General features: G+C 44.0%; 1 protein-coding gene across 3 annotated transcripts; it reads right to left on the reverse strand.

Annotated features, from left to right (window-relative positions):
- Positions 1–328: 328 nt before the first annotated feature.
- Positions 329–27,286, reverse strand: LOC132377529 (cysteinyl leukotriene receptor 1-like). 3 transcript variants are annotated; one of them, XM_059943808.1, is made up of 2 exons: positions 27,257–27,286; positions 329–1,648 (listed from the first exon to the last, which is right to left on the reverse strand). In XM_059943808.1, exon 2 carries the CDS (start codon positions 1,589–1,591, stop codon positions 617–619), a length of 975 nt encoding a protein of 324 aa, XP_059799791.1. In that variant the 5' UTR covers positions 1,592–1,648; positions 27,257–27,286; the 3' UTR covers positions 329–616. The 3 variants fall into 3 exon arrangements, with proteins under 3 accessions (XP_059799791.1, XP_059799789.1, XP_059799790.1); XM_059943806.1 differs by lacking the exon at positions 27,257–27,286 and adding an exon at positions 13,139–13,464; XM_059943807.1 differs by lacking the exon at positions 27,257–27,286 and adding an exon at positions 12,389–12,836.

A 27,286-nucleotide genomic window follows, 5' to 3' on the forward strand; every position in this document is an offset into this window, starting at 1 on the left:
GATTGGCACCTGAGAAACCTCCACTCATCGTCCTTTACTAATGGGACAGAAATTCATCCTCTTCTGGCAATTCTAAGCGTACAGTGTAGCAGCAAGTTCCCATGGAACCGTTGTTGGAATGTGAATGTAGCGACGATAGAAGCTGTTATAATGAGCACGTGCAGCAGAAGAATAGCTTTTGACCCACAGGATGTTCCTATCCACGTCAGCACCCCATGGAGAAAGTCCCTGAAATCACCACTCATTCGTATGAAGAAGGCTTTGAGGGAGATACCCTTCTGTACCAGACATCCTGAAACCAGACAATTGGCTGAGCTCATTAGTTTTATTTTTACTTAAGGACCTCCCCTCTCGTTGGATTTCAGTTACAAAAATACTTACAGTCTGCAGAATAAAGGAAAAACTCATATTTACATGGCACCTTTCACAACTTCAGAATACCTAAAAGCATTCAATCATTTTGAAGTCTTCACAGTTGTAATTGAAACATTAGACCTGTAACATTTCATTGATTATGCTACAAACACATACATGATTATATTCAAATATAAATTCATCATATTCCAAACATCACATGTCAATGGCATTTGCCTTTGTTTCATCAGTGGTCTTGCTGCTACACCGAAGTATCTGAACTCAGAACCGGACCCTGTATTTTGCATCGGAATGATTGCAAAATACCTTTGAAGGAGGCTTGGAACTTTCTGCTGGAGAACCAATAGAGGAGAGGGTCCAGGCAACATCTGACATTGGCCAGCACAAAAAAGATATAATAAAGATTTTCAAATTTGAGGAGCCACTGGCACTTCTCAGGATAGAATTGCTTAACTATAACGGCAGCTGATCGTGACAGCTGCACTGGGAAACAGCAGCCGACAAAGGTGACGAGAGAGACGGCAATTATCCCCATCGATTTCACCTTCACCCCTTTTCCCTTAGGAAGGTTGGCACCCATTTTAACAATATAACATCCAAGCAAACAGTAGCAAATGACAGAAACTCCAAATGGGATGATGAGTCCAGGAAATAAATTAACCATGCTCCATATAAAGAACAGAGATGCCATTTCGTTTTGATGTATACTTAAACATTGGGTAATGTTATCCACTTCAGATGCTCTAAGGATGAAAAAGAATGGTAAGCCCTTAACGAAGAGGAAAATCCAGACAGCCAGACAAACTGATTTAACGAACTTCTGATTCTTAAAAACACTATTCTTGGTCAACTGTACAACAGTACTATATCGATGCACACTCACCAGAGTGAGGAAGTAGGTACTACCGTACATGTGTGCAGATAATAAGCACGCCTCTAGCTGACACAGGAATTGCCCAAATGGCCACTGGTTTGACAGTGAAAAGCTAATAACTATCAGCGGTGCTGTAGGGGCAATGATGATGTCTGATAAAGCCAGATTGAACTGAATGATCATCCCAGTGTTCCATCGCTTGAAGCGAAACCAAAATGTGTACAAGCTCAGGGCACTCAGTACAAACCCCAGGGCAAAGATCATACTTAGGAAAGCAGGGATGAGATTGTCCATGTGCTGAGGCTTACAGGAGCTGTTGTTGATTGTAGTATTAACGGCCATGTCTGTCTTGAGGGCAGCAGAACTATTGGACTAAGCAGGTCCTGTTAATCGAGTCACCTACAAAATAACACAGAGTATGCATTTTAACTTCCTTACAAAACTGTCATCGTTTTAGAAATACTGTAGGGATTCATTAAATGAATCAAGAAATGTGGAATAACCCTGGGGGACACCTGCAGAGGTAGCCAAAGTTAAGTCCTTTCGAAAAAAAAATGAAAATACCAGGAGCATGCAGCTGGTCAGAAGAAAGAGAACACGATGGTAATATTTCAAGTCTTCCAGTTTTAAATTGTGTTCAGGATGAAATGCCCAGGGCCCTGTAAATCAGTAACATTGCAAAGTCACTCCAGTGAGCGTGGCTACAAAATGTGATTACTTTCCAGTTCCCTGAGACTTCTTAAGGTGAAGCTGTTTTCACTGGTAGAGAAACATGCAAGAATTACATCTCTGTAGCCCCTTTCACAATCTCAACCAAAGTACAGTTTCTGCAGTGGAGCCACAATTCTGTCAGCCATGAAGGAACGGAGTACAGGGATGAGTTCTTCAACCCATCGAGTCTATGCTGATCATCTACACTAGTCCTATATTACCACTACTTTACCCCACATTCTCATTAGCTCCAGGGCACAGTAATGTAGCAACCAGCACCATGTTACCACAGCTCAGGCCGTCGGAACCTGGAGCGCAATCCCAGCGTCCTCTGAAAGGTCTCTGTATGTTCTCCCCATGGAATACCTGTTTTTTTTCCCCAGGCTCTCTGGTTTTCTCCCACAGTCCAAAAGTGGGTTAACTCGTCATTATAAATTGTCCCATGATTAGATTAAGGTTAAATTGGGGGTGTCAGGGTGGCTGGGAGGGCAGTTCGAAAGGCCGGAAGGGCCTATTCCATGCTCTATCTCTAAATAAATAAATCAATTAACAACACCCCCACCCCACATTCTACCCCTCACCTTCACACTAGGGGCAATCTACAGAGATATGGGGGATCTAAAGCACCCAGGAAAATCCCATGAGGGCACAGGGAGAGCATACAAAGCCCACACATGAAACACCCAGGGTTTCAAGGATTGAACCTGGGATTCATTGACCTTGAGCTCCACTGGCTGTGTTACTGATTATAAAATAAATTATAATTTATATTAATAATTGTATCAGGACACAAAGTGGGTAATTTGCCTAAAAGTAGATGTGAAAACGAGCAATGTTGGTTGAGGGCCACGTACTGTGCAGGAGACAAAGGAGAACTCCAGTCCTCTCTTAGCCTGTCAGTAAGTGATCTTTTACAGACCCCTGCTTTAATCTGAACGTTCAGGGCAACATTGCCGCACCTGCTTCACTCAGTGGGCCCGGGAACAGTGACAGAAGTACCCCTCTTGTTCACTGGGTTCCTCTCAGAGCTGAAAGACTGAAAACTGACAAGTTGGATACGGAAGTCATGCACCCGACATCTGAAGCGATTTCACTCCTCATAAGCCCTGCCCCCAGGTGACTGGACCTAAGGCTTGTGTGATACAGTGAATCTTGTTTGTATTGCGAGGGGGAGGGAGTGATCTGGAAGTGTTCCCTAGGCATCCAACACAGCCCGTTGTCAGAACAAAAACAGAACATAGAACAGTAGAGCACAGTGCAGGCCCTTGGACTCATGATGCTATGCCGAATTTTAATCTAATGCAAGATCAATTCAATCCTTGTCTCCATGTGCCTAGCTCAAAGTCTCTTAAATGTCCCGAATGTATCTGTTTTATCACCACATTCCATGCAATTACCAATGTCCTACCTCTGACATCCCCCCTATACTTTCATCCAATCACTTTAAAATTATGCCCTCAGTCTATGCCTCCTACCATCTTGTTCACCTCTATCAAGTCACCTCTCATTCTCTTTCACTCCAGACAGAAAAGCCCTAGTTCCCTCAATAAGGCTTGATCTGCAATCCGGGCAGTACCCTGGTAAAGCTACACCCTCTCTGTAGCTTCCACATCAAATGCCGTGCAGCAACGTTGACAGATCTTTAGATGTAGACCCCATGTTCAGCCGCTGCTTTTCATCTTCAGGAGGAAGGCAACGGGGTGTGGAGGGGTAACTTCAGGGGTCATCGGGAAAGAGCAGGGCGGGGATGAATCACAGCCTTTGGCATGGCTGTAGAGAACGCTGGAGCTCCTGTGTTCTAACTGAGCAATTTCTAAACGGCAGGTCAAACGTTGGACAAGGCTGGATGCAGCCCGCCCACCTCACTCCACTGTCAGATATATCAACTGTGGTCAGGATCAAAGTTCAGAGCAAATCTATTATTGAAGTATGTATGTGTCACCATATGCTACCTTGAGATTCATTTTCTTGCGGGGATTGACAGTAGAAGAGAAAAATACAATAGAATCAATGAGAAACTACACACAAAGACTGACAAGCAACCAATGGGCAAAAGAAGATGAACTATACAAATATTTAAAAAATAGTAACAATAAATAAATAAATATTAAAGAAACAAGAAATTAAGTAGACAGACAAATGCATAAATAGTGATGCTGGAAACACTGGTCTTTCTCCTGAGCATTCGATACCCTGGGGCAGCTCTGACCATCTACGGCCTCTTCTAAAGGAAATGGGTCATTGGGGAGATTGGCCAGACAGATTAGTAGTTCAATAAAACTAAAGATTGTTCATAGGTGTTCAGAATGATACATTTACTTTAATTAAGTCTACATAAATAAAGTTAAGTTGAAGCATTGACATTATTTGCAATCAGTAAAAGGAAGCCATATTCTTTCAAATACTGTCGAGTGAAGACTTAAATGGAGCTACATTAGACATACCTTCTGTGAATGGACGTGGCTCAGGGGATAGGAGAAAGCTTCAGACGCTCATTCAATTACACCAGTCCAGCACCAGCAACTGTGCTCCGAGAAATGATTAAACTGTTACTTACAAATGTAACTGCAGCAACAGCAGAAACAACGTGCCCACTCCCCTGAAGAAAATGGACCCTGGATGTGATCCAGGATATCACGTGCACATCTCTGGCTTAACAGCTCAAAACCACAGACAAGCACAGCTCTACAGCACTGCAGCACTGGAGTAGGAAGATCTTTTTAAGACATTGTCCTAATTGTTTTACCACTACTCTCCAGTGACTACTGGAAGAAAAGCTTAGGAAAGGTTCAAAAAACTAGGTAATCGTAGAGATCTGGACGATTATAAACTAGCAGAAAAGAGCTTAAGAATGAAATTAGGAGAGCCTGAAGGGGCCATGAGAAGGCCTTGGCAGGCAGGATTAAACCCCTAGACATTCTACAAGTTTGTGAAGAGAAACAGGATAGGACATGAGAGAATAGGACCAATCAAGTGTGACGGTGGAAAAGTGTGCATGGAACCGGAGGAGATAGCTGAGGTACTTAATGAATACTTTGCTTTAGCTTTCACTACAGAAATGAATCTTGGCAATTGTATGGGTGACTTACAGCAGATTGAAAAGCTTGAGCACATAGACATTAAGAAAGAGGATGTGCTGGAGGTTTTGGAAAGCATCAAGTTGACTAAGTCTCTGGGACTGGACAAAATGTACCCCAGGCTACTGTGGGAGGTGAGGGAAGAGATTGCTGAGCCTCTGGCGATGATCTTTGCATCATCAATGGGGATGGGAGGGGTTCCGGAGGATTGGAGCATTGCAGATGTTGCTCCCTTATTCAAGAAAGGGAGTAGAGATAGCCCAGGAAATTATAGACCAGTGAGTCTTACCTCAGTGATTGGTAAGTTGATGGAAAAGATCCTGAGAGGCAGGATTTATGAACGTTTGGAGAGGCATAATATGATTTGGAATAGTCAGCATGGCTTTGTCAAAGGCAGGTCATGCCTTATGAGCCTGATTCAATTTTTGAGGATGTGACTAAGCATGTTGATAAAGGTACAACAGGAGATGTAGTGGATATGGATTTCAGCAAGGCATTTGATGAGGAACCCCATGCAAGGCATATTGAGAAAGTAAGGAGGCCTGGGATCCAAGGGGACCTTGATTTGTGGATCCAGAATTGGCTTGCCTACAGAAGGCAAAGAGTGGTTGTACATGGGTCATATTCTGCATGGAGGTCGGTGACCAGTGGTGTGCCTCAGGGATCTGTTCTGGGACCTCTTTTCTTCGTGATTTTTATAAATGACCTGGATGAGGTAGTGGAGGGATGGGTTAGTAAATTTGCTGATGACACAAAGGTTGGGGGTGTTGTGAATAGTGTGGAGAGCTGTCAGAGGTTACAGCAGGACATTGACAGGATGCAAAACTGGGCTGAGAAGTGGCAGATGGAGTTCAACCTAGATAGTGTGAAGTGGTTCATTTTGGTAGGTCAAATACGATGGCAGAATAAATGGTAAAAATGTTATGGCAGTATTAAAGGTAAGACTCTTGGCAGTGTGGAGGATCAGAGGGATCTTGGGGTCCAAGTCCATAGGATTCTCAAAGCTGCACAGGTTGACTCTGTGGTTAAGAAGGCATATGGTGTATTGGCCTTTATCAACTGTGGGATTGAATTTAGGAGCTGAGAAGTAATGTTGCAGCTATATAGCACCCTGGTCAGACCCCATTTGGAGTACTGTCTGGTCACCTCACTACAGGAAGGATGTGGAAACTATAGAAATGGTGCAGAGGAGATTTGCAAGGATGTTGCCTGGATTGGGGAACTATACCTTTCCTCCTTGGAGTGACGGAGGATGAGGGGTGACCTGACGGAGGTGTATCAGATGATGGGAGCCCTGAACATATGGATAGTCAGAGGCTTTTTCCCAGGGCTGAAATGGCTATCATGAGTGGGCACAGTTTTAAGGTGCTTGCAAGTAGGTGCTGAGGAGATGTCAGAGGTAGGTTTTCTCTATGCAGAGAGTGGTGAGTGCGCGGAATGGGCTGTCGGCAATGGTGGTAGAGGCAGATACAATCGGGTCTTTTAAGAGACTATTGGACAGGTACATAGAGCTTAGAAAAATAGAGGACTATGGGTAACCCTGGGTAATTTCTAAAGTAAGTACATTTTCAGCACAGCATTGTGGGCCGAAGGGCCTGTATTGTGCTGTAGGTTTTCTGTGTTTCTGTTTCTACATTCCACCAACACCTGACAGAATCATGCCAAGGTCTAAAACTCAATTAATCAAAGGACTAAGAATGCAACATTAGCATTTATTTGGAGAGGACTAGAATAGAAAAGCAAGAAAGTAATGCTGAGGCTTTGTATATATAAAGCATTAGTCAGACCACACTTGGAGTTATGTGAGCAGTTTTGGGCGCCTTAAGACGTGCTGGCATTGGAAAATTCGAGACTGGGTTTTTAAGCATAATTCTGGGAATGAAAGAGTTACTGTATGAGGCATTTTTGACGGCTCTGGATCTGTAATCACCAGAGTTTAGATGAATGAGAGGAGATCTCATTAAAACCTATTGAATATTGAAAGGACTAAAGATAGAGTGAATGTGGAGAGGACGTTTCCTATAGTGGGGGAGTCCAAGACCAGAGGACACTGCCTCAGAATAAATTGTCCATTTAGAAGAGAGATGAGGAGAAATGTCTGTAGTCAGAGGGTGGTGAATCTGTGGAATTCATTGCCACAGGAGGCTAATGGGCATATATAAAGCGGTGGTTGATAAGTTCTTGATTAGTAAGGTTGTCAAAGGTTATCAAAGTCCAAGGTTCGACATACACTATCGAAGTATTTATACATATACAACCTTGAGATTCATCTCAAAACAAAGAAACCCAAAAGAACCCATTAAAAAAAGACCGTTAAACACCCAATGTACAGAGAGAGAGAAAAAAACTAATTGTGCAAACAATAGAAGTAAGCAAATAGCATTCAGAATGAAGATGACTCAACCTCGTCTTTTTACCTTGTACCCACTTACTTCAACACTCAACTCAGTCTGGCTTTTGCTCACCTCTCCGTTGTTTGCGGTGATGGGTTACCATAAATTTTACAAGAAAATTAGTCTTTGTTTTGTTTGCCATCAACAAACAGTTGCATAGTTCATCTTAAACCTATTATGAGGCGAAGGCAGGGGAATAGGTTCGAGAGGGATATTAAATCATCCTGGCAAAACATACTCGATGAGCTGAATAGCCTAATTCGGCTCCTATTTCTTGTGGTCTTAACTCATATGTTACCAGGTGTGGTTCCCTGTGAAATGAAGCAAATTTCTTGTACTTAGTGCTTTCAGAGATGTTTGTGTTGATGAATTGGGGCCAAAGAATGAGAGCATTGTGTCAGAGAGCAGAGGCTCTTCAAGGTCTTTTCATCTCTCGAGTTCCTGGGCTTTGCTTGATCAGTATTTTCTCAATATCCTGGCAATCAAGTGGCTACACTGTGAGCTTTGATAGTTCCTCTGGGTATCGGGCTCAACTGATCACCACCATTCTCGCCAATGTTCTCTCTAATTTGTAATGACCAGTGTGTGCAAAAAATCTTGTGCTGTGCAACGTTTTGCCCAGTGATGACATGTGCACACTGAATAATGTCTTCAATAAAAACAGTTCCAAAACCTGCAGACAAATTATTGCAAACTCCACGTTGTCAACATCATCCGCATCAGAAACCGGGAAAGGAAATGTGAGCGTGTTCAATCGTGAAATATACTTAACATGCCATCAAGGTGGAGGGTGACAACCTGTTGTGCGCAGCTTAAATTCCTTCTGCACTAGTAGCAAAAGCCCTGTGCGTGAACACACGTTAGAGGGAACATTGGTTCTCACCTCTAAAGATTTCAGTTTGGCTCACTTTTCAGAGACTAGAGCATAAAAATCGAGGCTGCGTGCCAGTGCTTTCCTGGCAAGTCTTCCACCAAAGTCCTGTCATTGAAGACTTCAGCAAACTTTTAGTTTCCTGTGCAGTGTGAAAGCTTCATTAGCTTTGGGCCATGGGAGGGTATTTTTGAAGAGATCTCAAGCTTTCCCTTTGATCAGAGGAAATAAAAGAACAAAACTATTAATTACAATTTAGGTCAACAGACACAAAATGCTGGAGGAGTTCAGCAGTTGAGGCAGCATCATTGAGGGAAATGAACAGGCAAGGTTTCAGGTACTTCTGTGATCTCTGCTCCAGTATCGGTGTCTTCAATTTACAACTTAGGAATGACTTTGAGCAAACTCAGAAGTGTGTGTTACTGGGATTATTCATGATTGGGCTCACTTCATGGTAAATGAAGGCAACATAAGGTTCACTTTTTACAATGCTCTGTTGACTCCATTTAAAGCTTTTTATTTTTCTCTTAAACTTCAGAAAGTTTTGGCTGGGATTGTTCACATCTTCTTCCCCAGTCAGCGTATAAAATTAGACATCATAGGAATGAAATAGGAAGTTCTAGTCAATTAACATCAAAAAGTGTGAATAAGTGCTGTGTTTCAGAAGTCAAATGGGTATCGATATGCCACAGCTCTTCAATGATGAGAATGGTGAGGAAGTGACAGACTTATATCCTTTATATACGTAAGAAATAAAAATCTTTACGTTACGTCTTCACCTAAATGTACAATGTGCAATTTATAGTAATTCGTAATAAATAGTATGTACAACAGGACAGTCAATATAACATAGAAATACAGTTGTGTCAGCATGAATTAATCAGTCTGATGGCCTGGTGGAAGAAGCTGTCCCGGAGCCTGTTGGTTCTGACTTTTATGCTGCAGTACCGTTTCCCAGATGGCAGCAGCCGGAACAGTTTGTGGTTGGGGTGACTCTGATCCCCAATGATCTTTCAGGCCCTTTTTATGCACCCATCTTTGTAAGTGTACTGAATAGTGGGAAGTTCACATCTGCACTCTCTGCAGAGTCCTGTGATTGAGGGAGGTACAGTTCCCATACCAGACAGTGATGCAGCCAGTCAGGATGCTCTCGATTGTGCCCCTGTAGAAAGTCCTTAGGATTTGGGGGCCCACACCAAACTTCTTCAACTGTCTGAGGTGAAAGAGGTGCTGCTGTGCCGGTATGAGATCCTCGGTGACATGTACGCCGAGGAACTTGAAGCTGTTCACCTGTTTTTGCAGGTAAGATCTATCATTAAGGCAGTTCCAATGCTGCGACAAGTTTAAAGACCGCTCCTGGAGGAATTCTTCATGGCCTACCCCAACCCATGGATGTGGGTCAAGCTTGAGCTATCTGTTGTGAGAAGGTTCCCTAGTATCATAAGATGGAGTCATGTAGCTGCTGTTTTATATCTTTTTGGAACTCCCATATCATGGGTGAAATTGACTTAAAATATGGAAAACTACTATAAAAGAATATAATCTTAGGGGGAGATATTGCAATTCTTAAATGCTGTGCATATGACTCGGATTTTACACCGAATAAACTGGATGCTAGACTTAAGGACTGGACAGCTAAAGGAATAACAGTTCTTTGCAATGTAATGAAAGAAGGAACACTGTTTAGTTTTGAAATGCTTAAAGAGAAACACTTATTAGAAAAGCAAGATTTTTATCAGTATTTACAGATGTGACAATATGTTAATAGATGCTTAAAAATGTAACCAAGGCAAGTACACGCTTGATAGAGCTATTTAGAAAAGCATATAATTCAGATAATGATAGTAGAATCATTTCAAGCATGTATAAGGGTTTGTTAAATCTTAAAACACATTTGACTTCATACATTAAAACAAAATGGGAGGAGGAAGGAGGGATAATTATATCTGAGGAAGAATGGACAATAATATGGAGGTATCAATGGAAGTGTACCAGTTCACCGAAATGGAGAGAGTTTGGGTGGAAAAACTTGACAAGATATTTTATTACACCCTCTCAGAAATCCCATTATGATAGTAACCTCCCTGTTTGCTGGAGAAATTGTGGAAATCAAAATGCAAATCATTATCATATTTTTTGGGACCTTCCTGTTATCAAAAACTATTGGAGGGGGATACACAATGCCCTACAAGACATCTTTAAATGTGAAATACCCTTAGAGAGTAAGACCATATATTTTGGGTATATACCTCAAGAATGGTCGAAAAGAGATAAATATTTAATGAATATACTGCTGGTGGCTGGTAAAAAGACTCTTACTAGGAAATGGTTATCACAGGAGAGCCCAACTTTAAATGCATGGATGGAAATTACAATGGACATTTACAAAATGGAGAAGATAACAGCATCTGTTAATCATAAGCTGGAACAATTTGATTCATACTGGGGAAAATGGTTTAACTACATAATGCCTCATAGGCCTGATTTTATTCTCACAAATCAATGAATATGTTGTAAAAAAAGATCACTCCATACTTTGTACATAGTATTTTTCCTTTTGCTTGTTTTTTCTTTCCTTGCGTTTCTTTAAGTGTATAATACTCAGATAAATACTATGAGGAGATTTGTGACATATATGGTTATATGATATATATGTACAATGTCTGAAATACATCTTATGGAAATGTTTGATGATGAACTTCAATAAAAAAATAAATTACAAGAAAAGATAGAGTCTTGACCTCACAATCTTCCTGGTTACGACATCGCACCTTATAATTTACCTGCACTGCATTTTCTCCGGCTATTATTCTTTTTTTCTGCATTATTATTGTTTTATCTTGATCTACCTCGATATACTTTGTAATATTACATTGTCCACCTCAGACTTTCCTTACAACTCTGAGTCTGGCCACTTGCAGGAGTTCTCTGAAGACTCTGCAGTGGTCGGGTGTATCAGGGATGGGCAGGAGTGGGAGGACAGAGGACTGGTGGTCAAGTTGGAGTGGTGCGGGAGGAATCACCTGCTCCTGAATGTTGCTAAAACCAGGGAGATGATGATTGATTTTAAGAGGACGAGGCTGCGGTGCTGGAGGGGTACATGTACTCGCGTGTTCACCTCGACAACGGAGTTGACTGGAAAACCCACACCGTTTACAAGAAGGGGATGAGCAGACTCTGTTCCGAAGGAAGCTGAGATCCTTCGGCAGGATGTTGGAGATCTTTTACCAGTCTGCTGTAGCCAGTGCAGCCGTCTTAGTGGCTTCACGTTAGGAGAGCAGCACTGGTGCTGGTAATGCTGAAAGACTAAATAAACTCATGAAAAAGACAGGATCCGTTCTTGGCTACAACCTGGGCTCTGTTGAGTTAGTGGTGGACAGAAGGTCACTAAACAGACTGTTATCCATTATGGACAATCTGGCACATCCTCTCCATGACCGACTGACTAAGCAGCAGAGCACCCTTTCGAACAGACTCATTCAGCCCTGCATTGTTACTGAAAATCTTTCCTACCAAAAGCAATAAGCATATACAACAGTTCATCTCTGTCTGACAGGAGAACACACATCATAGTACAATAGACTCTACCTTATTATTTGGTGTATTATTATTGTGTATATTATTATTCAATACTTTATTACTAGTTAAGTCTGCACACTGCTAAATGTGTTTTTAAATGCTGCTGCTGTAACGAAAGAATTCCCCACTCGGGATCAATAAAGTACGTATTATTATTATTATTATTATTAGTGATTTGATCTGTGTGAACAGTTCGCAGGACAAGCTTTTCACTGCACCTCAGAGCAGGGGGCAATAAATCGATTTCAGTTCCACTGATCGCGAGGCTGTGCTCGCAGTTCAGCGGGTCTTCACTCCCGGGGGCCTCTGATCATTTGCCGGACACCCCCTGCTCTCGCTGGACACGGCAGTAACCAAGGTGTACTACCGAAACAAACCCCAGAACGATTCCTGTGGGGCACTGCTTCCGAGCTCTCTGACAAACTACACTTAGCGGAGACACTTTGACCCGATCGTAACTTTGCACATTGAAGGCAAGTCCACTATAAGAAAGTAACTCTCTGCCTACCTTTCTATCCCCGAGAAAGCGAAAGGATTTCCTCCAAGACAACCAGATCCCCGGCTAACTGTAAGTACGCACTCTTTTCCACTTGCTGCCGGGACGAAAGGACAAAGGTGCTGTATCTGATAGGGGACTGATCTTCAGAAAACTTTCATTCCGCGAGGTCCAGAAGAAGCCGTTCGCCCAGGTGTCTGAACCTTGACGGCAAAGCTCCGATAACCGCTCCGGACTTGAAGATTTTTTTTCCCTGGACTGTCGGATATTCTAACACCGGCGCAATTTCGTTTTCTTTTAGAGTTACAGTTGGTGAGAGAATCTCGAGGTGAAGCGAGGACATGAGTGGATGCTGGTGAAGGGGAAGGGAGAGTGGGATTGGAGCAGCCACATCCTGGAGGGTGGTTTCTCCGAAATGTTACACGGTGGAGTTTTACTGAGCTGACAGGAGCTGAACATATTTGGTAACAACGTCCTGCATACGGTGGCTAGTCGTACTGATCCTTTACCGCGCCCCTTCGCTCCTGTCAGTGTATCCTTACTGTGACTATCCGCTGCCACCTCTTATCTCTTACTGTCTCTCCTTTCAGTTAGTCCTGATGAAGGGTCTCGGCCCGAAACGCCGACAGTACTTCTCCTATAGATGCTGCCTGACCTGCTGCGTTCCTCCAGCACCTTGTGTGTGTTATCTGCTCCCTCCTCCATTTGTACCGACCCTGGGCACCACATTCAACACAAGTCATTACCAGAGAGCAACATTACCTTCAGTATTTAAACGCCAGCCGGTGTGTACGTGCGTGCCCCGACATCCATTGCCGCCGCCCCCGGGAGGTTATTCTGCGGCTTCTCTTCCTCCGGTGATATTTTCTGGCTGTGCGCTGACAGTGTGACTCATGCGGGGGGCAACTAAAATAGCCCTTGCTGACCACCAAGTACAGTAGACGCCGATCTGGTTTTCTGTCTGGTCCCATTATCTTCCGGTCTACACCCGGCCCCATTATCTTCCGTCCATTTACCTCTCCGAACTGCTCGTTACCATGACCGCTGAAACCACGCCACCACTTCTGCTGGCTGCTCGTTCCCTCGGATGTCCCTTAAATATTTCACCTTTCACCTTAAACCGGTGACCAGTTCAGGTCACCCAACCTGAGGGGAAGTGCCTGCGTGCATTCACCCCCTCTATACCCCTCATAGTTTAGCCTCTACACTAGGGCGGAAAGGTCTGAACTCAGTCCGGCCGAGACAGGGAAGGGTGGCCGAACCCTCCCGTTGTTTTATACACCCTCCCCTCTGGATGGCGGAGTGGAGATCCTCCGTACCAAAGGAGGTGTGGAAGGTGCTCCTGCCTCCCCACCGGCGTGCAGGTCACCCTTGGGCGAAACGTAGCACCTGCTTAGCCCCTCCCCCACCCGCGATCAGGGTCACGTGACACGTGAGCAGGTGGTAAGTTGTCCTATGGGCAGCTGATCCATATAACAAGTTATGGGACCACTGGCCCCTGGCAGACAATCTCTGAGGAGAGTATTGATAATAGCTGGGTCCCCCGTCTTGTAAAGGCAGTGTCCAGATGAAGGACAATGGCATACCACTTCTGTAAAAACTTGCCAAAAGCAATTATGAGAGACCATGACCGCCTATGTCATACCACAGGACACATAATGACCATGACGCCCCTAGATCACGTGCACGGGTTGCTGTGATGGTGCTTCTCACAGAGAATGACCACACAGGCAGCGGAATGTCCACATGGAGCTCTACTCATTTTTACCGAGGCACCATAGAAAGTATCCTATCCCGATGCAGCACAACTGTGTTTGGCAACTGGTCTGCACACCATGGCAAGAAGCTGCAGAGGGCTGTGGACACAACTCAGCACATCAGGGAAACCAGCCTCAGTCTACAGTTCCCGCTGCCTCAGTAAACCAGCTAGCATAACCAAAGACAATAGACAGTAGGAGCAGGAGTAGGCCATTCGGCCCTTTGAGCCAGCACCGCCATTCAATGTGATCACGGCTGATCATCCACAATCAGTACCCCATTCCTGCCTTCTCCCCATATCCCTTGACTTCACTATCTTTAAGAGCTCTATCTAAATCTTTCTTGAAAGCATCCAGAGAATTGGCCTCCACTGCCTTCTGAGGCAGAACATTCCACTGATCCACAACTCCCTGGATGAAAAAGTTTTTCCTGAACTCCATTCTAAATGGCCTACCCCTTATTCTTAAACTGTGGCCTCTGGTTCTGGACTCCCCCAACATCCGGAACATGTTTCCTGCCTCTAGCATGTCCAATCCCTTAATAATCTTATATTAAGGGATATAAGACCGCTCCCACCCAGACATTCTCTCTTCTCCCCTCTCCTGAAAGCATGTACCACCAGGATTAACAAGTGAACTATTTAATAGTCTTACAACAGTTCTGCCCCGCTGTTGTAAGACTATTACTTAGTCCCCTCATAGGATAAGATAGATTCTTGACCTCACAATTGACCTCATTCTGGCCTTGCTGTTTATTATTTACCTGCACTGCAGTTTCTCTTTATTCTGCAGTGTTATTCTTTTACCTTGTTCTGCCTCAATGCACTGTTGTAATGATGTGATCTGTACGAATGGAAAGCAAAGCAAAGCCTTTCTCTCTATCCCAGTCCACGGGACAATAATAAACCATGGCCAGTTCAAAGGAGTGGAGCAAGTGGAGACATGATGGCAACATGGCCGATTGTCCATGGGGAATGCATCTGATGTAACTTCCTGTCTGCCAGCACAGACAGATTCTAGCAGAGGAACTAGGGAGTACCCAGCTGGACTCCACTTTCACGCAGTCGCTATTTAAAGAAGAAGTTGCATGGCTGCCAGTTGCAATGTTACTTTGGCCCAGAGTTGGCAATACCACAGTTGTTTACCACCTGGTGAATAGTTTTCCAGTCTTACACTCTCCTTTGGTCCCCCAGTCTCCTCAGACCCGTCTCACTACTCCCTCTTTCCTCTTTATATTGGCCATCTCTCCTCTCCACTCTCAGTCCTGATGCAAGGTTTCAATATAAGTCCTTGACAATTCCTCTGCCCTCCTCACCCCCATGTGTGCTGCTCAGCCCACTGAGTTCCTCCAGCAGATTCAGTTGCTCTATCGTCCTGATGAATCTCCTTTGTACTTCTCCTCCATAAAACACATCCTTCCTATAGCGTGGTGATCAGAACTGCACACAAACCACACAAGACTCTGCTCAAGCCTGATGTAAAGTTGAACAGTGATCTCTATGCTCTTGTATTCTATACCCTGGCATTGAAGATTAGCCCCTTGGCTGCCTTCTTTAGGTCCATCCAGTCTCAAAATGCCCACAGTTTTCAATACAGCACTTAGAATGAACTTTGAGAGAGATTTGATAGTGTGGGGAATGTTTTTGATCGTGTGGAAACAAGTGGAGCATTGTATTACAGAGGGCATTGCCTCAGTATAGGATGACCCTTTGGAACACAGATAAGGAGGAATTTCTTCAGCCAAAGGGAGGTGAATCTGCAGAATTTATTGCCGCAGACGTCTGTGGAGGCCAAGTCATTGGGTATATTCAAAGTGGAGCTTGACAAGTTCGTGATTAGGGGTTAGATTAGAGTTAAAAGAGATAATAAATCAACCATGGTGGAATGGTGGAGCAGACTTGACCAAATGGCCTAATTTTGCTGCTATGTCTTCCAGTTTCATGGTCTATGACGTGCTGATACACACAGATAGCAGTTGCTTCTAAATATTTTTGCTGCTGTCTAAGAGGCAAAGTAGGTAAGACACAGAAACAGGGTCAAGCTGAGTGATTCTTCATGCAGATCACGTCCGAACCTGTGCCTCTAGAACAAATCCCTGCACAGCCTTGAGCGCACTCAAGGAGAGGGCACTTGCGTTCCTGGGAGTGATAATCCCAAGCCCCTGCAAAGTATTTCACCGTCCCTCCATTCCCATTTGCCAACATTTTCTCCTCACATGATGCATCCTCATTCTGGATCACTTAGAGGTATTGAACTCTTGCTGTTGGCTCCGCCAATCCCACTCAGAAACTTATGTGAGGTTGCCTCTTACTTTGGAGAGAGCGTTAGATAGACTGGGTCTGTTTTCCCATACAGAGAAGGCTCAGAGGTGACCTGATAGAGAGGCACAGATGGAATGGTTACTCTGGTCTTGTTCCCTTGATCGGTAAGGCTAAAACTAGAGGACAAAGGTTTAGGAGAAAGAGGAGGTTTAAAGGATATCTGAGAAGTAAATCTTTCACACAAATTAATTGGTATCTGGAATGAGCTGCCAGAGGAAGTGGTGGAGGCAGGAACAGTTAAAACATCGAAGCCTGGACAGCTACTGTACTTGAATGAGCAGGGTGCGAAGGGATATGGAGTTAATGCAGCCAAGTGTAGTGTAGATGTTTGGCAGAGACACAGTGGGGCAAAGGGTCTATTTCTATGCTGAACCATTCTACAACATTTCTAAACTTCCTTCTACTCAATCCCTCCATGTCAATGGCCCTCTCCCGTCAGCAATCAGTCCAGTGAGTTTAAGCCAATAAAAAGTCAGAGAAAATTGTACATCAAGGGGGCAGGCCATTTGCCCCACCATGTCCACACTGACCAGTGGACACCAATCCCCACTGACCCCATCTCCTAGCACTCGGACCGTAGCCCTTCCTATCTGTGCCCGGTTAGACATTTCTCAAACACCATCAGTGACTCTACATCCATCCCTCTCTTTGGCAATGTGTTCCAGATACTCACTTTGCTCTGGGTGGAAATGGTCTTCCTTACCCCTTCTCCTAAATCAGTGTCCTGTAGTTTTGGAAAGTGATTATCAGAGTTTAGGAAACTGAGAAGTTTCTTGCTGAATATCGTATCCAAGGACTTATGGGTTGATGTATCTCATCTTCTCTGCTCCAGGGAGAAAGGTTATTGCTCTTCCAGTCTCTCGTCAGTACTCAAATAGTAAGATATTACTATATAAGGAGACCTAAATACCAATATTCTGAAGGCTGCATTAAAGCTCATTATAATTGTACTATGATTTTAGTGACTTCAAAACAGTCATCACCTACCTTCAGAACTACTTATCCTTGTGGACCTACTGAACCAGCTCCTCTCCGCATCTCCATTTGCTAGTTCTCATCTTAAGTGCCTTCGCTGTTTTCACTGTTCCTACCAAAGTATCAAAGCAATTGACCTCAGCATTTCCCATTTCCCACTTCTTGACAACATGATGTTGTTGAGTAACTTAATTGGTGGTTACAACCATACACAACTCACAGCCGTCGACTTTGAACTGGGGTTCACTTTAAGAGGCTGATCTGACACAATGAGAGAATTACCTAAAGGATTTTTTTACCGCACTTTGTCTTCAGTTTTTGGAGTGCAATAAAGGAGTTGTTACGGTTTTTCTTAAACATAAAATACCTCATTTCGTTTTATTTGAGAAAAACTATAATGTCCCCGCCCTGTGAATTCTCATTTTATGAGGTATAAGATGGCACGATAAGTGACATCAATGTTCAGGTTCGATGGGAATCATCAAATATTTCTGTTTGTGACTACTACCGCCGAGATCCACAGGAACATCCATGGGTACTTCAGAAAGCAACATCGTTTTAAGATCTATTGATACTCAAATCTAATGATATTGGTGGATATCAGACTGCAGACTCAGGTTGCGAGTGCATTTCCCCTTTAAAAATGGATGTGGAGCAGGAGCACTGGGGTGCAGGTATGATTGAAAGTCCTTAGACTCCCACTCCTACTGGTGAATGTACAGTTTGTCGAAAATAAAACTGAATATCTTAGAACAAGATTGCAGTTCAAGAGGGACATCAGGAACTGCTGTGTACTTTACTTCATGGAAACATGGCTCATGGCTGCGATTTTGGACTCAGCATTATAGCTCAATGGCTTCACCATTCTCCACAAAGACAAGGTAGCTTAACCTTTTAAATACAGAGGAGGTGGAGTATGCTTTATGATGAACCCATTGTGGTGCACAGGCCTGCTCACCCAACCTGGAATGTCCAGTGCTCAAGTGCCATCCATTTTAACTGCCGAAGGAGTTTTCCACCATCATCCTGGTAGCAGTGTACATTTCACTCGTGCTGGCACTGGAGAAGCTGAGCATCGTGATCAGCAGACACGAAGCAGCACACCTTCCCTATCATTTCGGGAACATTTCAAGCGAGCCAGTTCGAAGAAGTCTCTGAACAACTACCACCAGCATATCACCCGTGGAACCAGAGAAGCCAACACACTTGACCAATGTTACACCATCATCAAGAATGCTTAGCGTGCCATCCCACACCCACACTTTGGAAAGTCCAATCACCTGGCTGTACCTCTACTCCTGGCAGAGACGAAAGATTGCAGCTCCAGTGGTGAGGACCAAGAAAGTATGGTCAAGGGAGGGAGAGGAGCACTTACAGGACTACTCTGAGTTGCTGGAATGGAAAACATTCAGGGATTCATCTTCAAGTCTGAATGAACATGTGACAGTTTTCACTGCCTTTATCAAGACTTGTGTGGATGACCATGCCTTTGAGAATATACTATGTGTGCCCAAACCAAAAGCTATGGATAAACCAGGAGATTCATGGTCTGCGGAGAGCTAGATCTGCGGCATTTAAGATCAGTCATCCAGAACTATACAAGAAGTCCTGGTACAACCTATAGAATGCTATTTAAGAGCAAAAAACAATTCCAAGTTAAGTTAGAGATGGAATCAGATGCACATCAGCTCTGGCAGGATCTGCAGACCATTACTTCCTAACTAACAATTTGAATGGCTGTGATGCTTCACTCCTAGATAAGTCAATGCCTTTTATGCATACTTTGAAAGGGAAACTAAACCGTGCAAATCCCTGCAACATCCAGTGATCGCATGATCTCTGTCTTGGAGGTCAAGATCAGAACATCTTCCAAGAGGGTGAAATCTTTCAAGATGTCAGGCCCTGATGATGTACCTGGTAGGGCTCTGAAAACCTGTGCCAACCAACTGGTGGGATTGTTCAGGGATATCTTCAATCTCTTACTGCTGCAGTTGGAGGTTCCCACTTGTTTCAAAAGGGTGACCATCATACCAGTACCCAAGAAGATCAGGGTGAGCTGCTCAGACCCACTCATATCTACTGTAATGAAGTGCTTTGAAAGGTTAGTGATTGTCAGTACCTCCAGTTGCACTCTGTCTTCTTGTGTGTTTTCCCCCCAGCCGCCAGTCTGTGGTTTTGTATTGCCATGTGCTCCTGTCCTCATTCCTGCTCTACTCCAACCCCTGTATCACTGAGTACTCCGCCTCTCACCTGTTTCTCATTATTACCTGTATTGCTGCCACCCGTGTCTCATTGTGCTCCACCTATCATCTGCCTCTCTGTTTATTGCTCAGTGTATTTCAGTCCTGTGTTTTCACCTGTTTGTTGCCAGATTGTGCCAGTGATTTTCCTGAGCCTTTCCAGCATTCATGTCTGAACTCTGTCCTTCTAGGTATTGACCCTGCCTGTTTACCTTGATTGTTCTGGTTTTTGACTCTGCTTGTTTACTGATTCTTATTTTTGGATTTCTTTGGATTTTTTGATCTCCACCTGAACTTTGATGCCGACTTTGTTGCCTTCTGGATTTATTACTCAACAAATATCACAGTATGCTCAGTACTTGGTCTGCGATTGGGTCGCTGCTCCAGTGCCCTGACATCGACGACCAGAATCAACTCCTGTGTCAGCAAAGAACAGGACCCACTGTCATTTGCTGATCATTGCAATAGGTCCACGATAGATGCAATCTCACTGGCTCTCCACTTGGCCTTGGATCATCTGGACAATATCAATACCTACGTCAGGCTGTTGTTCATTGATTACAGCTCAGCGTTCAACACAGTCATACCCTCAGTTTGAACCAACAGGCTCCAAAACCTGGGGCTCTGCAACTCACCGGAAAAGCACGGTCTGTGCAGATCGGAAAAAACACCTCATCCTCACTGACAACCGATGGTTGCCTCAGGGATGCTCTACTTTCTCAACGCCTTCAATTGTGCGGCTAGGCACAGCTCAAATGCCATCTATAAAGTTGCTGAAGACACAACTATTGTTGGCAGAATTTCAGGTGGTGATGAGAAGGTGTACAGGAGTGAGATGGATCAGCTGGTTGAGTGGAGTCGCAGCAACAACCTTGCACTCAACCTCAGTAAGACCAAGGAATTGATTGTGGACTTCAGGAAGGGCAAGTGGAGGGATCACACACCAGTCCTCATTGAGGGATCAGCAGTGGAAAGGGTTCCTGGGTTTTAACATTTCTGAAGATCTATCCTAGATCTTAGTACTATCCTAGTTGATAGCACTATGAGGAAGTCATAATAGTGGCTGTATTGATGTGAATCCACGATGGCTTTTCTTTTACCTTAACGGCCGTATTGGTGACCAGTAACACCTGAAATAGTCCTTCAAATCAAGTTTCCAAACAGTTCTTTCTTTTAACTGTCTGCACCATCACATAGTCTCTGGGCTTGATGTTGTGGCACTTATGTCTGTTGCTGGTTGCCGGGCTTCCTTTACCTGCTGATGGTATTTGGTAATGCTTTTTTTAGGACAATACAATAGTTCAGAATATTCTTGTTCGGTTTATGTACATCCATCTGATTAACCCCCAGTAGTGCACCCAATGGTATGCTCAAGGACAGTCCCATTATGATCTCGTGTAGGGACAAGCCAATGGTTTTGTTAGCAGTAGCTCGAATGGTCATCAGAACCAAAGCTAGCTCCTGTTTCCTGACACATTTTGCTAAGTTTATTCTTAATCGTTCTGTTCATCCTTTCCACCAGACCTGCTGACTGAAGATGGAAATGCTGATGCACCTGTGAGACCTTGCATACTTCGTAAATTACTTTACCAGTGAAATGGGTACTGTCGTCCTTAGATAGCTTCCAGGGAGTTCCAAATCATGAGATTTTTTTTTCCCCTTCAACTAACATTTTGCTAGTGCAACTGCATCATTCTTTCCAAGGTGAAATGTTTCAACCCATTGTGAGAACACATCAGTAATGACTAGTACGTATCCAAACCCTTCACGTTGCGGCAATTCTATAAAGTCCTTCATTAAGTGTACAAAAGGTCCATCTGATGGTGGAGTATGAGCCCCTGTTACGTACCAACTTTCGCGGCTTTGCAGAATCTGGGCACATATCTACAGATTTGTTCTGCAACTTGATATTCTCCAGAGGTGTACCACGTTTGGTTAACCATATAACCATATAACAATTACAGCATGGTAACAGGCCATCTCGGCCCTTCTAGTCCGTGCCGAATGCTTCTAATCTCACACTTAATTAATCATTTCTTTCCTGGCTGCATGTGTGAACTTCTGGAAACGTCGGGATCCCCACTGTATCAGTTTATCTGGGACCACAATGCTTCCATCTCGCGAAGCCACGTACCATTGTGCTGCTTACAGCCAAGCACTTCCCCTTTGCCCTTCTGTCTGATGGAACATTAGACTGGTATGCTGGTACATCCTCCAAGGTTGGGCCTGATCACTACCTTTTTTGCGAAACAGTTTTGCTCTCAGAGACCTCATCCATTTGTCCTGAATGTGTTTCACATTTAATCATCACAACCAGTTTCGGTTCCTGTAACACCGCCAATAAGTTCTGTCTGTGCACTGTTTTTTTTAATAGGGGAATCTCCTGAGGTCAAAAATCCCTTTAATTTCCAGATCTCTCCATAATCATGTGCTACTTTGAAGTGTGAGTCTGTATAAATATTGGCAGTCTGGCCTTTAGCAAGTATACAAAGACCTCACTTGTTGTGCCGATGTAGACATGGGAGGAGCTGTTGCCTCCAATTCTTGGGAGAGGGAAACAATTGCATATCCCGCGCATGGTTTTCTCATATCGATATGTAAAGCCGAAGTGTCAACAAAGAAACTTAAATCAGCAATAACAATTGGAGTATCAGTAAGGGCCACATGGCATTTCCCTTCTTCTTGTGTAACAGCAGTGTCAATCGCCACCTTCCTCCGTGGGGAAAAGAGTGGCCAGATTAGGAGCTGCACAGCGAGTGATTCTAACATTCAGGTTTATTAATAACTCGATTTCGTAGCCGAGGCAAGGCGCTGCGTGGCACAGCAAGTCAGTAACGTTTCCACTGAATGTGGGACATGGAAGAGAGTAAGAAGATTAGACTGCATGTGCGAAACAGCAAGGCAAGAGGCTGCCACTGCTGGGAGACAACCCGATAGACATTTGGCTATTGGGTCTAACTGAGCACTGAAGTAAATAAACGGACCTTGTCTCTCCCTGTCGTCCTAAGTCAAAACAATCTGAGCAAAACCATTCTTATGGTGAACGAAAAGATGAAAAGGCTATGGGAGGCCTAAGCTGGGGTGGATATCATTTCTCCTCAGCTTCTGGGATCCAGCATGTGGATGTGGTTGACTGGGAAGATATGTTGTGGTGGGTCCTAACCATAGCAGCAAAATCTAACCTCCACTTTACCCTGGAAATATTTCATTTTCCTATGAGTCATTGGCTGGGGGGCTTTAACTGTTGCCTCAATCTAAGTCTCAACTACTGGGCTTGTATCCTGGGATAGAGTGTGTCCCAGATAAGTAACCTGTGGTTCTACAAACTGTAGTTTGTGCTCTAATACTTAATGAGCTTTCTTAGCTAGTTTCTGTAAAAGGTAGAGGGCGTCCTACTCACAAGTTTCCTTGCTCAGCAAGGTCAACAGAAGGTCATTCATAAGACCACAAAACACAGGAGGAAAATTAGGCCATTTCGAGTCTGCTTGACCATACCATCATGGCTGATTCCATATCCCACTCAATCCCACACACCTGCCTTCTTGCCATAACCTTTGATGCCCTGATCGATTGGGAAACTATCATAGAAACATGGAAAATAGGTGAATGAATAGGCCATTTGGCCCTTCGAGCCTGCACTGCCATTCAGTATGATCATGGCTGATCATCCAACTCAGAACCCTGTACCTGCTTTCTCTCCATACCCCCTGATCCCTTTAGCCACAAGGGCCATATCTAGCTCCCTCTTAAATATAGCCAATGAACTGGCCTCAACTGTTTCCTGTGGCAGAGAATTCCACAGATTCACCACTCTCTGTGTGAAGAAGTTTTTCCTCCTTTCCATCCTAAAAGGCTTCCCCTTTATCCTTAAGCTGTGACCCCTCGTTCTGCACTTCCCCAACATCGGAAACAATCTTCCTGCATCTAGCCTGTCCAATCCCTTTAGAAGTTTATACGTTTCAATATGATCCCCCCTCAATCTTCTAAATTCCAGTGAGTATAAGCCTAGTTGATCCAGTCTTTCTTCATATGAAAGTCCTACCATCCCAGGAATCAATCTGGTGAACCTTCTTTGTACTCCCTCTATGGCAAGAATATAATTCCATCTCTTACCAACAAAGCCACACCACCACCTCTGCCTTCCTGCCTGCCTTTTTGGTACAAAGCATATCCTTTGATATTAAGCTCTTTACAATAACCTACTTTCAGCCATGACTCAGTGACGCTCACAGCATCATACCAACCAATCTCTAATTGAATCACAAGTTCATCCACCTTATTCCAAACACTATGTACATTTAAATACAGCATTCGGTCCTGTATTCTTTTTGCTTTTGACTTTTATCTCTGTTGTACAATTTAACTCTTTGCTCTGTCTGCATTTGTATCCAATCTTTGGCTTAGCTTTCCTGACATTCATGTGACACCCATCATCTACTTGTAAACCTGTTGGCTCATCCTCAGCTCTATCATCCTGGATCCCACCTCCCTGCCATATTAATGTAAGCCACTCCCAGCAGGTCTAGCAAACCTGCCCGCAAGGATATTGGTCCCCCTTGGATTCAAGTGCAACCCATCTCTTTTGTACAGGTCACACCTGCACCAGAAGATGTCCAATGATCCAGAAATCTGAATCCCTGCCCCCTGCTCTAATTCTTCAGCCACACATTTATCTGTTACCTCATTCTATTCTTATCCTCACTGTCACATGGCACAGGCAGCAACCCCAAGAGTACTATCCTTGAGCTCCTGCTTCTCAACTTCTTTCCTACTCCCTGTATTCTGTTTTCAGGACCTCTTCCCTTTTTCAATCAATGTCATTGGTACCAATATGTACTATGACCTCTGGCTGCTCACCCTCCCTTTTCAGAATATCGTGGACCCTGGCATGTGTGAGGCAAGCTACCATCCACTTTTCTTTTTTTGCATCCATGGAATTGTTTATCTGTTCCCTAACTACAGAGTCCTCAATTACTGATGCTATCTTCTTCAGTTTCCTACCCATCTGTTGTTTCTCTCAGGTAGGTCACCCCCCCCCCCCCACCAACAGTACTCAAAATGGAGTACTTAATGTTGAGGGGTGTGGCCACAGAAGTGCTCTCCACTGTCTAGTGTTTTCTCTTCCCTCTCTTGACAGCCACCAATTTATCTGTCTCCTGTAGCTTTGGGGTGACTACCTTCCTGTAGCTCCTGTCCATCACTTCCTCACTCTCCCTAACAAGCCAAAGATCATCAAGCTGCAGCTCCAGTTCCCTAACGTGGTCTCTAAGGAGCTGCATCTCGATGCACCTGGTGCCGACGTGGCCATTTGAGAGCCTGGAAGTCTCCTGGAAATCCCACACCTGACACCCAGAATAGAACACTGGCCCTGCAGGCATACAGAAGATTGATTAAAAAGGGGAAGATAGATTATGAAAGTAAATTGGCGAAAAACATAAAAGCAGATAGTAAGAGTTTTTATAGTTACATAAAAAGAAAAAGGGTGGCTAAAGTAAATGTTGGTCCCCTAGAAGATGAGACCGGGAAATTAATGGTAGGGGACATGGAGATGGCGGAAACGCTGAACAAATATTTTGTATCAGTTTTTACAGTAGAGGACACTCAAGATATCCCAACAATGGATAAACAGGGGGCTCTAGGGGGAGAGAAGCTAACTACGATTCAAATCACCAAGGAAATGGTACTTGATAAATTAATGGGACTGAAGGTGGATAAATCCCCTGGACCGGATGGCTTGCATCCTAGGGTCTTAAGGGAAGTGGCGGTCGGGATTGTGGATGCATTAGTGATAATTTTTCAAAACTCGCTGGATTCGGCAATGGTCCTGGCAAATTGGAAAAATGCTAATTTAACTCCTTTATTTAAAAAGGGCAATAGACAGAAGGCTGGGAATCATAGGCCAGTTAGCCTAACATCTGTGGTTGGCAAAATGTTGGAATCGATAATTAAGAAAACAGTAACAGGGCATTTGGATAAACATAGCTTAATAGGACAAAGTCAGCATGGCTTTACAAAAGGGAAGTCATGTTTGACAAATTTGTTGGAGTTCTTTGAGGACATAACATATAGGGTAGGTAAAGGGGAACCGTGGATGTGGTGCATTTGGACTTCCAAAAGGCATTTGACAAGGTGCCACACCAAAGATTATTACTTAAAGTAAAAAATCATGGGATTGGGGATAATATTCTGGCATGGGTGGAGGATTGGCTTTCTAACAGAAAACAGAGAGTTGGGATAAATGGTTTATTCTCAGACTGGCAGTTGGTGACTAGTGGTGTTCCGCAGGGGTCGGTGTTGGGACCCCAACTCTTTACAATCTATATTAATGATTTGGAGAAAGGGACTAAGTGCAACGTGTCGAAGTTTGCTGATGACACAAAGATGGGAGGGAGTGTAATGAGTGCGGAGGACATTGAAACCCTGCAGGGGGACATAGATAGGCTGAGTGATTGGGCAGACATTTGGCAGATGAAATATAATACTGTCAAGTGTGAGGTCTTGCACTTTGGCAGGAAAAATAATAGAGCAAGTTATTATCTAAATGGAGAGAAACTGGAAAGTGCTTCTGTGCAAAGGGATCTGGGGGTCCTGCTGCAGGAAACACAAAAAGTTAGTATGCAAGTGCAGCAGGTGGTCAAGAAGGCCAATGGAATACTGGCTTTTATTGCTAGGGGGATGGAGTATGAGAACAGGGAGGTCTTACTGCAGTTGTACCGGGTATTGGTGAGACCACACCTGGAGTACTGCGTGCAGTTCTGGAGTCCATATTTAAGAAAGGACATACTGGCTCTCGAGGCAGTGCAGAGAAGGTTCACTAGGTTAATTCCGGGGATGGGTGGGTTGATGTATGATGAGAGGTTGAGTAGATTGGGACTCTACTCATTGGAGTTCTGAAGAATGAGAGGCGATCTTATTGAAACATATAAGATTGTGAAGGGGCTTGATTGGGTAGATGCGGGGAGAATGTTCCCAATGATGGGTGAAACTAGGACTAGGGGGCATAATCTTAAAATAAGGGGATGCCGTTCCAGGACTGAGATGAGGAGAAAATTCTTCACTCAGAAGGTAGTAGGGCTGTGGAATTTACTGTCCCAGAGAGCTGTGGAAGCTACTACACTCAATAAATTCAAAACGGAGATAGACATTTTCCTGGATAAAAATGGCATTAGGGGATACGGTGAGCGAGCAGGTAAGTGGACATGAAGCTAGGTTTAGATCAGCCATGTGATCTCCTGGACCAGTTTTCGATAGCCTGGATGGGTCGGAGAGGAATTTTCCAGATTTTTTCTCCTCTATTGGCAAATCGTTTTTTTTTCCCCCAGGTGATCACATGGGTTTGGGCGGGATGAATAATAAAATAAAATGGGCAGCATGGTGCCCTGTTGGTCGGCACTGTTGCCTTGTGGGATTCGGTGAAAACTAGAGTTAAGATTGGATCAGCCATGATCTTGTTGAATGGCGGAGCAGGCTTGAGGGGCCGATTGGCCTACTCCTGCTCCTATCTCTTATGTTCTTATGTTCTTATACCCCTTATTCTCTCAAGAATTAAATAAGAAAAAGAAATAAGAAATAAACTTGCCTACTTACTTCGTTTCTGCCTGTTCTTGCCGTCTGTTG

Source organism: Hypanus sabinus, chromosome 18 (genome assembly GCF_030144855.1).
Source record: "Hypanus sabinus isolate sHypSab1 chromosome 18, sHypSab1.hap1, whole genome shotgun sequence".
Taxonomy (NCBI): domain Eukaryota; kingdom Metazoa; phylum Chordata; class Chondrichthyes; order Myliobatiformes; family Dasyatidae; genus Hypanus; species Hypanus sabinus.

Excerpts from the sequence above, each read along its gene's own strand:
- LOC132377529 (XM_059943808.1), bottom strand. The coding sequence starts at position 1,591 with ATGGCCGTTAATACTACAATCAACAACAGCTCCTGTAAGCCTCAGCAC.